The 14,801-nt window shown below is 40.4% G+C and overlaps 1 protein-coding gene across 2 annotated transcripts in view; it reads right to left on the reverse strand.

Moving 5' to 3' along the window:
- Positions 1-14,801, reverse strand: part of IFT81 (intraflagellar transport 81) — a 251,786-nt gene that overhangs the window by 56,918 nt on the left and 180,067 nt on the right. For both annotated transcript variants that reach the window (XM_069755306.1, XM_069755309.1), the window contains exons 13-17: positions 7,718-7,846; positions 7,172-7,261; positions 5,858-5,944; positions 1,056-1,127; positions 894-979 (exon numbers count right to left, since the gene is read on the reverse strand). In XM_069755306.1, coding sequence (XP_069611407.1) covers positions 894-979; positions 1,056-1,127; positions 5,858-5,944; positions 7,172-7,261; positions 7,718-7,846 — 464 coding nt within the window. The remainder of the gene's footprint in view (positions 1-893; positions 980-1,055; positions 1,128-5,857; positions 5,945-7,171; positions 7,262-7,717; positions 7,847-14,801) is intronic.

Raw genomic sequence — 14,801 nt, forward strand, 5'->3', positions numbered from 1 at the left:
CACATCAGGGGTTCTCCAAACGAAACATGGCGTCCCATCTCAATTCCAGTCAATTTTGCATTGAAAAGTCAAATGGCGCTCCTTCGCTTCCGAGCTGTGCCATGTGCCCAAACAGTGGTTTACCCCCACATGTGGGGTATTGGCGTACTCAGGACAAATTGTACAACAATGTTTGGGGTCCATTTTCTCCTGTTACCCTTGGTAAAATAAAACAAATTGGAGCTGAATTAAATTTTTTGTGAAAAGTTAAATGTTCATTTTTATTTAAACATTAAAAAAATTCCTGTGAAGCACCAGAAGGGTTAATAAACTTCTTGAATGTGGTTTTGAGCACCTTGAGGGGTGTAGTTTTTAGAATGGTGTCACACTTGGGTATTTTCTATCATATAGACCCCTCAAAATGAGTTCAAATGAGATGTGGTCCCTAAAAAAAATGGTGTTGTAGAAATGAGAAATTGCTGGTCAACTTTTCACCCTTATAACTCCCTAACAAAAAAAAATTTTGGTTCCAAAATTGTGCTGATGTAAAGTAGACATGTGGGAAATGTTACTTATTAAGTATTTTGTGTGACATATCTCTGTGATTTAATTGCATAAAAATTCAAAGTTGGAAAATTGCGAAATTTTCATAATTTTCGCCAAATTTCCATTTTTTCACAAATAAACGCAGGTACTATCAAAGAATTTTTACCATTGTCATGAAGTACAATATGTCACGAGAAAACAATGTCAGATTCACTGGGATCCGTTGAAGCGTTCCAGAGTTATAACCTCATAAAGGGACAGTGGTCAGAATTGTAAAAATTGGCCCGGTCATTAACGTGCAAACCACCCTTGGGGGTAAAGGGGTTAATACCAGCAACTAAAATCAGAATAGCATACAGTAACCTTACCTGATCGCTTTCCTCCTTTCCTGTGAGTCTGGAGACACATAAGCTTTCATCTCATCTGCTGAGCGCTGTATCTGGACTTCAGAAATCTAACAAAGAATACAAATTCAGTATTTCTGTCCAAAACCAGAAAGCAAGTTATTAAATAAATCTGCGTAGTTTAACCTTTTTCATCAAGTTGATGTAATGATACTGAGTCTCGGCTTGGCTACACTCCTCCTGGAGTCCACGGACTTCCTGAGTTAAACATAAATAATTACATAATTATTCTGGAGTAAAAATAGAACAAGTACTGAAAACACAGAGGAAAGTTGACACGGCAAAAAGTAAATCACTAAAATATTTTTTCCAGTATTTTACATGCAAATCAATGCTTCATCAACAAAAGTTTAGGGGCACCAGACTAAAAGAAATGTTGATGGTAGCAATTCTGAACTAAGTCCTAATTCTGCCTCCTCAAAGAAATCATGGGGCTTGCAGGGGAAAATTGTAGAATAACAGAGGAGGGTGTTTGTAAAATGGTTATTTTAAATTTTTGTGGAAATTCAAAAACTGAAAAGTGGGGTGTGCAATATTATTCGGCCCCTTTAACTTAATACTTTGTTGCGCCACCTTTTACTGCGATTACAGCTGCAAGTCGCTTGGGGCATGTCTCTATCAGTTTTGTACATCGGGAAACTGAAATTCTTGCCCATTCTTCCTTGGCAAACAGCTCGAGCTCAGTGAGGTTTGATGGACATCGCTTGTGAACAGCAGTTTTCAGCTCTTTCCACAGATTCTCGATTGGCTTGAGGTCTGGACTTTGACTTGGCCATTCTAACACCTGGATATGTTTATTTGTGAACCATTCCATTGTAGAGTTTGCTTTATGTTTGGGTTCATTGTCTTGTTGGAAGACAAATCTCCATCCCAGTCTCAGGTCTTTTGCAGACTCCAAAATTTTTTCTTCAAGAATGGTCCTGTATTTGGCTCCATCCATCTTCCCATCAGTTTTAACCATCTTCCCTGTCCCTGCTGAAGAAAAGCAGGCCCAAACCATGATGCTGCCTCCACCATGTTTGACAGTGGGGATGGTGTGTTCCGGGTGATGAGCTGTGTTGCCTTTAAGCCAAACATATCGTTTGGCATTGTTGCCAAAAAGTACGATTTTGGTTTCATCTGACCATAGCACCTTCTTCCACATGTTTGGTGTCTCCCCCAGGTGGCTTGTTGCAAACTTTAAACAACACTTTTTATGGATATCTTTGAGAAATGGCTTTCTTCTTGCCACTCTTCCATAAAGACCAGATTTGTGCAGAGTACGACTGATTGTTGTCCTATGGACAGTCTGTCCCACCTGAGCTGTAGATCTCTGCAGTTCATCCAGAGTGATCATGGGCCTCTTGGCTGCATCTCTGATCAGTCTTCTCCTTCTTTGAGATGAAAGTTTAGAGGGACGGCCGGGTCTTGGTAGCTTTGCAGTGGTATGATACTCCTTCCATTTCAATATGATCACAGTCCAGAAATATTGCAATCGCACAGCCGTTATACGTAAGACCCTTTCTGCTTCAGGGCTATTGAATGCCACACCGTATAAGCCTTTAGTCACAATAGAAAAAAAGTAATCGCTATACAAGCTCCACCTGGGTGCTGCTTCATGAAAAAAAACAATTTGTATAAGGATATCCAGAGCAAGAAAAGTAACAGCGCACTCACCGGTGTTGAGCAAAAAGCGATTTATTCACATGCAATCATGCGGTGCAGGGAGGGTGGTGAACACATGCGGATGACAGCTGTTTCGTGCTGCAAGCACTTCAACAGATCCAGTCTGGCTCAACACCGGTGAGTGCGCTGTTACTTTTCTTGCTCTGGATATCTATTTCAATATGATCGCTTGCATAGTGCTCCTTGGGATGTTTAAAGTTTTGGAAATCATTTTGTATCCAAATCCAGCTTTAAACTTCTCCACAACAGTATCACGGACCTGCCTGTTGTGTTCCTTGGTCTTCATGATGCTCTCTGTGCTTCAAACAGAACCCTGATACTATCACAGAGCAGGTGCATTTATACAGAGACTTGATTACACACAGGTGGATTATATTTATCATCATTAGGCATTTAGGACAACATTGGATCATTCAGAGATCCACAATGAACTTCTGGAGTGAGTTTGCTGCACTGAAAGTAAAGGGGCCGAATTGCACGCCCCACTTTTCAGTTTTAGAATTTCCACAAAAAATTAAAGTACCGTAACCAATACATTTCCTTCAACTTCACAATTGTGTTACACTTGTTGATTCTTCACCAAAAAATTACATTTGGTATATCTATGTTTGAAGCACGATATGTGGAAAAAGGTTGAAAAGTTCCAGGGGGCTGAATACTTTCGCAAGGCACTGTATGTTTTTTTGCTGTGATCTTTTGGTGTTGTTCCAGTACACACAAAGAAAATAAACATGTGTATAACAAAACATGTGTAATTGCAATAAGTTTCTGGGAGAAATACCTCATTTCCTGGAACAATTTCAAGGGTGCCAACACTTTCGCCATGACTGTTGTGAGATAGCGCTTACTGCATGTGTTGGGGGACACTCACTTAGCAACAGGACTCAGTCACACAGGCACGTTTTTCTCAAAAAAACAGTCCATGCCGTTTATTATGCAGTCATAAACCAGGTTATGCACAGTTCATTATAAACTTTATAGAACACAATAGGCACCAAACGGTGACATTAAGTTGCAGCTTTAAAGGGACACTGTCACCTGAATTTGGAGGGAACAATCTTCAGCCATGGAGGCGGGGTTTTTGATTCACCCTTTCCTTACCCGCTAGCTGCATGCTGGCTGCAATATTGGATTGAAGTTCATTCTCTGTCCTCCGTAGTACACGCCTGCACAAGGTAATCTTGCCTTGTGCAGGCATGTACTATGAAGGACAGAGAATGAACTTCAATCCAATATTGCAGCCAGCATGCAGCCAGCGGGTAAGGAAAGGGTGAATCAAAAACCCAAAAACCCCGCCTCCATGGCTGAAGATTGTTCCCTCCAAATTCAGGTGACAGTGTCCCTTTAACTTAGGTATTTCATATACGGCTTTAACTCACAGTTCAGACACTACACCCGCCAGCCCTCCTTGACTAGTTCCCGGGGGTGTCCGTAAGCCGTATCAATGTCTCTAGTCATATAGCACACACGACATTAGTTTGCAGTCTCTAAACATGCTGGTCCTCATTTCGTCCAGTTACCATGGGAGACCACACTTTTCATTACTTACCCCCTGTCAGTGCACACAGTTCCCCATACTCTGGGTTACCTTCCAGGAGCTCCTTTTCTACACGCTGACTCCTGTCAGTCCTCTCTCCTCCAGGGAAACTGCCGGACCGGGATCATCCACTTGCCTGGCAGGCACATATCAGTTAGTCCAGATACTCAGACGGGCTGTAGCTCCCCCAATGCAGTGCCATTACAGACTCTGCATACACTCCTTCCCATGTGGTCTTCAGGAAGTCCTAGTTCCCAGAATCTTCCAACACAGGTTGTGCTATTCAGGAAGTCCTACTCCCAGAACTTCCAACACAGGCCGCTGTGTGTGCTGTTCAGGATGTTCGTCCCCACCTGGGACAGTCCAACACACAAGTCTCTCAGTGCGCTTATCAGGGATCCGATCCTACTCCCAGGATCTCCCAACACACCAGTCTTCCAGATCCACGGCCTCTCAGTGCGCTGTTCAAGGATCTGGCCCACACACAGGACCTCCCAACACACAAGCTGTCCAGGATCTACACACTCTCCATTACAGAGAGCACAACAGACTCCATTGCAGAGACTACCCACCATGTGACCACACCATGTTCACATTATGTAGTTGTAACCACTTCCATAGATGGGAGGTGTGTGTGGCTAGTTCGACCCACCCAACCTTTAATCTAGCCCAGTAAGCCTCCCTTCACAACTATACAAACACTTGCCGGACTACGGGTCCCAGAACAACATTACTTCAGGCTTACAGCGCAGACTCCCTCTGCGACACATACCAGCCATTTACAATCCTGACGGTCACTATCTCATTATCAGCATTATAACCACAGATACGCCTCCATGCATATATCCTGAGGAGCACACACAGCGCTCCCTACCTATAACAGGGGTCATGCAGTGTGCATGTATATATGTATAAATATATAATAAATATTTATATAATATATATATATATATTATTTTATGTTTACATGGCTGCCTATGGCTAACGTGTGTCCCTGTATAGAGCATCTTGGAGCCTTCAGTAGAAGGTATACATTAGAAAAGCCTATCAACATATAATTCCACAATCAAGCCCAAAGGCAATTTAAACAGGACTTTAGGTCTGCTTTTCAGACCTCAAGGCATGGCTGGTTATTTCGTCTGTGCCCATTCTTCTCAGATGCATTTATCTCTCTCTACTAGCATGATCTTCCAGCATTAGTAGGTGCACCAATGACTTGAAGTTGAGGTAGAGAACATCTACAATAGGGGTTTATTGAAGGGGAAACCTTCCAAGACAGCAAGCAGGAAGACTGCAAATTGTCTAGTTGACCACTGAAACCTTATAATGCTGGGAAGCAAGACAGCAGCCACAAAAATAACTTGTTTTGTTGACTTTCTTATTATATACTTTGCTGCTATGTCTCTGAAATTAAAATAGTGGAGCTACACTTTTCATTGAACGATTACTCACATAGCATGAACGGAGCCTCCTGTAAACACAACATGCAGACCAAAAGTTAATCAGACAAACATAGCAGCCAATCAGATTACAGCTGCTATTTTCTGAAATGCAATGTAGAAACAAAAATTGTAATCTGATTGGTTGGAATGAGCGTTATCTTTTATACAATGCCCATTACTACTTCTGGTTGTGCCATATAAAGGTGGCTCTTTATTGAGCAGTCCTGAATGTAGTTGTACATGACATATTGAGAAGAGACTTCACACGATAAAGAAAGTGATACCTGCTCTAGCTTCGAGCAGTTACTCTCCAGGCCAGCCTCGCAGCTGTCATATTGGGCTTTCTTTTCATCATACTCCTGGGTCAGCTCCTAATGTGAAAAGGGCAAAGATTCATGTCAGCACGTACTACGGGACATCAAGCACATGGCACAGAGAAATGTACGTTCCCGTCAGTCAGCAGCTTCAGTCTGTCATCCCGGCACACAGCAGATGTGTTTCATTCCACTTTCACACATGGCAGGGGAGTATGTGTTCTGTCTGATACTTTACACAGACACATGTCGGCTAAACCAAGATGTTCTGAAGTAACCACTATGATGACCTGTTTCAAGGCACCAAAATGTTTTCCCCCCCCCAAGTTTAATGTTGCATGAAAGTGATCATAATGAAGTTTAATTATGGTAGCTGGACAGCATCTACAGCAGATATCTTTAGAGACATTTTTTAAATAAAATTCCACAAATGAATGAAATGCACAGCTGGCACTAACACTATGGGCAGCAACATGGGAGGTCTTGTATTACCATCAAGGACAGTAGATTAAGCAGCTATATGAGAAATTAACACCGCGTTCAGACAAGTGTCTTGGCATCTCATTTAGCCTACAATACAACAGGTATCATTTCAGTACGACAGATGAAGCCTTCTTTCTCTACCAAGTACAACAAAAATGAACTGCAACTTGACAGATTCTGATTTGGCTTTTATTCTAAGTTATATGGCAATGCTCGCTAAAGGGTCGATATTGACTTGTAGGATTGCTACCCCTAATAAGTGGCACTAGAGTTCAAGTCATCTTACTCCATGAAGAGACACATTGCATATTTTATATCCCAGAGAAGCATGCATGGCATTTAAGTCTCCTCATACTGGCGTGCCAGACCTGGCATGTCACTCTCCACAAGGAGAAACCTTATCCCTTACAAACCTTACCCCATAGCCATATCAGATCTGACACCTTGTACTGATGAGTAGCAACACCCCGAAACACCGTGTCTGCAAATTGAGATTCGGATTTGGCTTTTATCCCAAGTCATATTGCAAGGCTCGTTAAATGGTCAATAATGACTTGTAGGATCGCTACTTCCAATAGATGGCACTAGAGTTCAAGGCCTCTCTGAAGAGACAACTTGCATCTCCAACGTGACACAAATTCAGGTGCGTGACATCACCCTTCACTACTGTATAAGTATATATTCAGTACCTGATGTTTATAAACTAGTCAAAGCACAAAAATACATAGGCACATTTTGTAATAAAAAAACAACAACTCCCTTCCCCCCACATCTGTAATATATATTTCGATTTGTACAAACCTGGCATTTCTGGCGCAAAGGCCTTAGCTCTTTTATAACAGGAGCCAATGCTGATTTTTTTGCTTCTATCATGGAGTTTAACTTCTTTACCTAAAGAAACATACAGAAATAGAGTGAATTATAAAAATCATTGTGAGCATAGGTGAGCGAGCGCCTGTGTCAACTACTATTATCTATAGGCAACTACAACATGTAGCTTTAAATGTTGTTTTACTAAGTTATTTGAGTATTTCATTGAGTTATTATGGAGAATATATATTGTCCATACTGTCAAACATGAAGTCTTGAGAGGCATTTTTACTTTATTATCTAAAATACTGCATGGATCAATATTAATTTAAATTATACAAATATGTATACAATTAATGTATTCATTCATAATGTTTCCTGTACACCATCTCTTTACAATGAGTAATTTATACACCTATATTGACACTACACTACTAAAGTCAAAATGATTGTCTAGCAGACTCTTTTTCTAATGTTATATAACTCTGGTAAAGCTGCAATAATTTATGTTGCTTAGAAAATTGCAGATTTACTTACCATGTTGGACATATCATCTAGGGTTCGCCCTTTCATTTCATCTACTTCGCTCTTCAAGGCAGACACTCTCTCCAATTCTTCCTGGGTGTCACTGTACCCTGATATTCCCCTTTTCTGTTCTATGGTTTGCTTTAAGAGAAATAAAGACAAAAGATTAATTGCACTTTACAAGCAATTATATTATAGCAAATACCAAATGTGCTAGCAGCTTCCAACAGCTCTATTTATGGTGAGTTGTGGGAAACAGATGAATGACGTCAACATCTTCCAGTGAGAAGTCATCATGTGTGAATGAATACATGTAAGAACCCATTTCCTATGAAAGTAAGTGGAAAAACTAACCAGTGGCATTGAGGGTAAAAAGGAAAATGACTGAGGAAGAATGGAGCCAAAGTGGCTGACATACTGATAGGAAATTAAGAATGTGAGACCCAGTGGGGACAGTGATGATATATGTAAAGTGCTTATAAAGTGAATTATTTGGGCTATAAGCAAGTAAAATATTGCTGCCCCAGTTGTGTGGGTATAGAGTACTGTGTAGGACAATTTAGGAGCATGTGGTCTCCAAACAGTAGGGTCATTCCATAGAAGCTTACATTACAACACAATATAGTAATAAATAAATAATAAATAAATAATCTTTATTTTTATATAGCGCTAACATATTCCGCAGCGCTTTACAAGTTGCACACATTATCATCACTGTCCCCGTTGGGGCTCACATTCTAAACTCCCTATCAGTATGTCTTTGGACATAGTACCTTACGTTACAAAGATGATGGTAACTTCCCTTACAATAAGGTTAATCCAATGGATGGTAACATATTGTAACGTAAGTTACCATCAGCTTAGTAACATAAGTTATCTATATTTCTTGAGATAAAAACTGTTGCTTTTAACTTGAGAGGTTAAAATATATTTTTTTAAAGTTGCTGGGACTATGGTGTTTTAATACAATAAAAATAGTGCTTCTCTCCTGTTTACCAGAACAGAGAATTTGGCAGACTCATGAAGAACAATTGCCTTTCCTTTTTTTGTAACGCAAGTTACCAAGTAATAACACTGTACCGTATTTTGTATTTAATTTTATTGCCGAAAAATGAAACTGTGTTGAAATCTATTGAGAATAGTTTAATGTACAATATACATTCACTCCTTTTTGTGTCAGTCTGTAGCCAGTTTTTGGCTTGTGAATGTAACGAAAGTTACCATGGAACGACCCAGTAGTATGTTAATTGTAAGCTGGATCAAACTGAGAGAAAGCGTAGATTCATTAAGACAGGCGTAGCGCAGGATCGCACCACATCAGTTTTGTTTCAAACTATTGTGCAAAACGCCAAAAGTAGCAAGATTTTTTTTTTTTTAGCAACGGCACGTAGTGAAAAAAAAATTGTGACTTTTCAAAGCTTTTATGCCACGTTTGTGGTGTAAATGCTTTGATGAATGGGCCCCAAAGTGTTTTGGAAATAAGTTAGCCATCTAAGATCTGACACAGAGAAAGGTGTAGTGGCTGCACTGCGGAGTCGGAGGAGGGCCCAGCTAAAGAATACGGGAATGCATCAAGTCCAGGGCACAAAACATCTGTTACGTCTGCCAGCGCCTCCACATGGTCCCCCTCTCACCATGCACGGACGCCAGCTTACTCATTGTCACGGCCGCAGCAGAATTCCCGTGTGTCTCCGCATTCTGCTCTTTGTGTGCCGCACCGTGCTACGGTGGCGTACTCCCCTGCTCTTAAAGGGGCAGTGCGTGCACATAGCAAAATGCCCCCAGTTGACAGCTGGGAGACATATTGTTAAAGTAATTACCTGCAAGGTGTCTCCCAGCCAATAGCTGGAAGGCATCTTGCATATAAGGCACTCTCCCAAATTGGGAGGCGCCCGAACAACCCCTATAGTTTAGTGTTAGGTGTGCTGGTGCTTGCAACTGTATGTTGCCAGGTCCCCCGTCCCAGGTCTGTTAAAGCTAATCCTGTATCCTATGTTCCCATAGTCTATTATAGTAATATCCTTCCATATTCTGTCCCTGTAGTCCTGAGTAAGTTACGTTTCCCTGTAGCTGCGTCTGCAGTATTGGTACCCCGTGGCCACATCGGTGGCACCTGAACAGGTTTCCGGAGCCCTGTGTGTCTGTACCGGTCGCAATAGTCCAACCTGTCGGATATCTAGAAATTGAACAGTCCGAACATGTCCCTAGTAGCTGTCCTGCCCTGTCTGCTACTAGTAGCTGCTACTGCCGGACGCCTCCTTGGACTGGCACCTGCCTGCTGCACAAGCCTGACTTCACAACTGGAGGCTCCAGTGAACACCAAGGTAGCTGCTTAGTTACGCCCCCCAGGGTAAGTCCAGTCAGTTGCACTGTGGGTCCATGAACCACGTGCGCCACCTGCTAGCGTAACATCATCAGGGTACTGTGCACACAATGAGTATTTGCAAGAGAATTTCTGCACTAAAAACAAATCATTTGGCAGGAAAAAAGATGCCTTTTTAATGTTTTTCTTTTATTCATTTTACCCCCTATTCGTTAGAATGGGTGAATGCAGCACAAAATACTAAAAGAATTGATATGCTGATTTGAATCTGCTTTAAAGCTGAAAAGCAAAAAAATTATTCATTTTGATGGTACTGTAAACACTGTTTTGGTGCTGAAAATTCTGCTTCAAATACTTAACGTGTGCATTTACCCTCAGATTGAAAACTATACTCATTTCTAGGGAGATGGCGTTCAAGTCGGTTTTTCTCAGGAAATCTTGTAGTTTAGTTGAATATTGTACATACAGTGTTCAATCATTAATCAATGTCAATAGAGAAAAATGGGAAGCTTCAGCTTGTTGTAAAGAAGTCTATCTGGACAGGTTAGGGAGAATTGCGACATGTTGATCTCAGTATTTAGGTATGGCCCACACTAGAAAAGCACAAAAAAGCGGATATGCCTACAAAACTGGAAACTGCACAATATATAACATGGAGTTGAGTTAATGACGAAATAGGCACATTTTAGATGGGTGATAGCAGTCAAAGAGGGCAGAATTGATTGAAGCCAAACCGAAAACAATGGCAGTCAGGAGATTTCTGGGCAAGCTTTGCTAATATCATGAAAAGTTGATGAACAACACATTATGCAAATTCAGTTGTACCAAAGCGTGACTGGATATTTTACTTACACGCTCAATTAGCACATGGTTACAGTTTGGGGTAAACGCAAACAACAAGAACTATAGAATGAATGCAAGTATCATATGTAAACTACTAGCAAGCAGTAGTTTATGCCAGTCTTGATGAACCACGGCCTAAGTATGAAAAATAGTAGGTAGGTTACACAAGTAATACTTAGAACAGTACCATGATACCACAATCAGTGATATTGACATTGTACATATGACCAAAAACTACAGAAACCTGCTGATGCTTAGAGAATAGTAAAGAAGGACAGAGAACAAAAAACAACATAAAAGAACCAAATTCCAATTTTTAAATACAAACAATAACACCAGCCCTTTCAAACTACATTTCCAGTCACCATATGTTGATAGAGGAAGAAAGTGATGAAAAGCACAAATACGGTTACATGGAAGATGCAGCAGAGAAGGTGAAGAATACTTAGTAAATCAGTGGGATATGTGCAGAGTAGATTTTCCCTTCTAGGTATGGAGGTATAGCTAGGTACACCTATGTATATGGGAGGCTTGACAAGAGAGTTTAACGAAGCATGCTTAGCCAGTGTGTCATTGGCATTCACAAAGTCAAATCCAAACCGTTCCAACTTTTGGACAGTACTTGGATCATAATCAGGGCCTTAAGAATGGCCCCCAGAGACCCCTTTGAGTGGATATGGAAATTGATGCCAAATGTATTCCTCGAGGACACACAAGAGATGATCCACAAGCTTGCTAGTCTCAGCTGTTACTGTGCCCAGAAATTTAGGTATGTGTGTTGACATAATAGGCTAGCTTTACAGTAGACTCCAAGAACAGGTTACTGAGTGGAGATAGTAATTCATTGCCTTATGTACTGTAAAAGAAAAAAAATTGAGACGGGGCGACCAGATAACCAAGATGAAAGATGCAAGCTGCTCTGCTCTAGTGGTAAGCGAAGCATGGCAGACTCATACCACACAGTAGCCTGCAGATGCTTGGAAAGGCCTGGGGCACTTTCTTATTTCCTTACAAGCCCTTTATTTAGCCTAAAATCATCTGGAGGGCATAGATGCCTGTGATATGTAAACTTAGAGCTGAGACGACACTTCAGCTGTGCAGAGGACAATGTTGAGCACTGCTCTTGCCTGGGGCATTCATTCACAGATATGAATTTTTTTGAGACCACAAATAGATATCTACTTCTACTGGACGTTACTTCTGTGTTTCTTTACTATTTAGTTGGTACAATTATGATGAAAGCTATTAATTTATTTGCATATACCGTAGTAAGAAGGCAATGAGGTCTCTAAAAGGTCTTTCGCGACTAACGCTACTTAAAATTTATGAATAAAAAATTAATACATTTTATTAGAGGGGTTGTTCGGAACTTATATATTGATTGCCTATCCTTAAGATAGTCCCAGGTATCCAACTAAAAAGGGAATGTATTGTAGGTATGTATCAGGGAGGATTTTATTACTAGATCTTATCTTTTAGACATGAACATTATTTAATATTTGGTCCTTCCCAGTAGTTACAGAAGGTACAAAACAGATTTTCTTTTAAGAAGCCAACAAAATATCTTGGTAAATACATGGTACAATTTCAGGGGATTTACATAAAACACACCATATCTACAGTCAAAATCATAAAGTCTCCACTGTAATATAAAATTACAATATTTGATGGTTGACAAGCAAGTCTATCCTGGACGCTGCATTTAATGGGCACAGGTCTGTAGCTCCGTACTTGACGTTATGTTTGGCATCTTGTCAACTCTGAAGTGATGCACTTTGTCTAAATCACTCCACAAGTTACTAAGTAATCAAGATTCATGTAAATTCTCTTCTACATATTCCAGTCTCTCTTGTACCATAGGGAGAAGCTGTGTTTAGTAGATATTTATCATACAAATAGCGCCGTAATGAAACCTTAGAATCTGTCTACAATATTACACTGCACAATTTAATCATTTACTTTCGCAATTCACACCTATCTTGACTGTGATGGCTAATGAGCACAGCTTTATTTGCACAAGATATCACATATTTCCTTTCAGACCTAAGAAAAATGCGTATATCATTGTGTTAGTCTGTCCAAAGAGAGCTAAGCCTATTCATTTCTGATCCAACATATGCGGCTATTAATTGGTCATCACACATCTCATTTGCAGTAAGGTTATAGGTTCAAGGAAAATGATGTATAAAAAGAGTATTTCATCATATAAAGGGAACAACAACACATGCTTTCTCAGATATATGTAATATATATGTTATATATATATATATATATATATATATATATATATATATATATATACATACATACACACACACACACACACACACACACACACACACACACACACACACACATACATACATACATACATACATACATATATATATATATATATATACACTAGCTGAAGAGCCCGGCGTTGCCTGGGCATAGTAAATATCTGTGGTTAGTTAAAGTACCTCACTTCTCTTATTTTCCCATCACGCCTTTCATTTTCTCCCTTACACCTCTTATTTTACCCCTCACTCCTCTCATTCCCCCCTAACACTTGTCATTTCGACCTCACATCTGTCATTTTCCGATCACTCCACTATTTTCCCTCACTCCTCTCATTTTGCACTCACACATTTTCATTTTCACCTCACACCCCTCATTTTCACCTCAGTATATACATGTTTGTCATCTCCTTTATATATAGTATACACCTGTATGTCATCTTCTGTATATAGTATATACCTGTATGTCATCTCCTCCTGTATATAGTATGTACCTGTATGTCATCTCCTCCTGTATATAGTATACACCTGTGTGTCATCTGCTCCTGTATATAGTATATACCTGTGTGTCATCTCCTCCTGTATATAGTATGTACCTGTGTGTCATCTGCTCCTGTATATAGTATATACCTGTGTCATCTCCTCCTGTATATAGTATGTACCTGTGTGTCATCTCCTCCTGTATATACTATGTACCCGTGTGTCATCTCCTCCTGTATATAGTATATACCTGTGTGTCATCTCCTCCTGTATATAGTATATACCTGTGTGTCATCTCCTCCTGTATATACTATGTACTTGTATGTTATCTCCTCCTGTATATAGTATATACCTGTGTGTCATGTCCTCCTGTATATAGTATATACGTGTGTCATCTCCTGTATATAGTATATATCTGTGTGTCATCTTCCCTGTATATAGTATTTACCTGTATGTCATCTCCTCCTGTATATAGTATGTACCTGTATGTCATCTCCTCCTATATATAGTATATACCTGTATGTCATCTCCTCCTGTATATAGTATATACCTGTGTGTTTTTGAAGGATAATACCAGACTTGTGTGTGTTTTAGAGCGAGTTTCATGTGTCAAGTTGTGTGTGTTGAGTTGCATGTGGCTACTTGCATGTAGCGACTTTTGTGAGATGAGTTTTGTGTGGCGACATGCGTGTAGCAACTTTTTGTGTGTCGAGTTGCATGTGACAGGTTAGTGTAGCAAGTTGTGTGCAGCAAGTTTTGCGCATGGCGAGTTTTATGTGTGGTGCGTTTTGAGAATGTGCAAGTTTTGTGTGAGGCAACTTTTGCATGTGTTGCAACTTTTGTGAATGTGGCAATTTTTCCGCGTGTGCAAGTTTTGCGTGTGGCGAGTTTTCCATGAGGTGAGTTTTGCACGTGTGGTGAGTTTTGCGTGAGCCTAGTTTTGCATGTGGCGAGTTTTGCGCGGCGACTTTTGTGTTTCAACTTTTATGTGGCGAGGTTGGTGTATATGTGGTGAAATGTGTGCTGAGAGTCATATATGTGTTGAAGCACGTGGTAGTGTGTGGCGCATTTTGTGTGTGTGTTCATATCCCCATGTGTGGTGAGTATCCCATGTCGGGGCCCCACTTTAGCAACTGTATGGTATATACCCTTTGGCGCCATCACTCTCATT

This window comes from Ranitomeya imitator, chromosome 1 (assembly GCF_032444005.1).
Source record: "Ranitomeya imitator isolate aRanImi1 chromosome 1, aRanImi1.pri, whole genome shotgun sequence".
Lineage (NCBI taxonomy): Eukaryota > Metazoa > Chordata > Amphibia > Anura > Dendrobatidae > Ranitomeya > Ranitomeya imitator.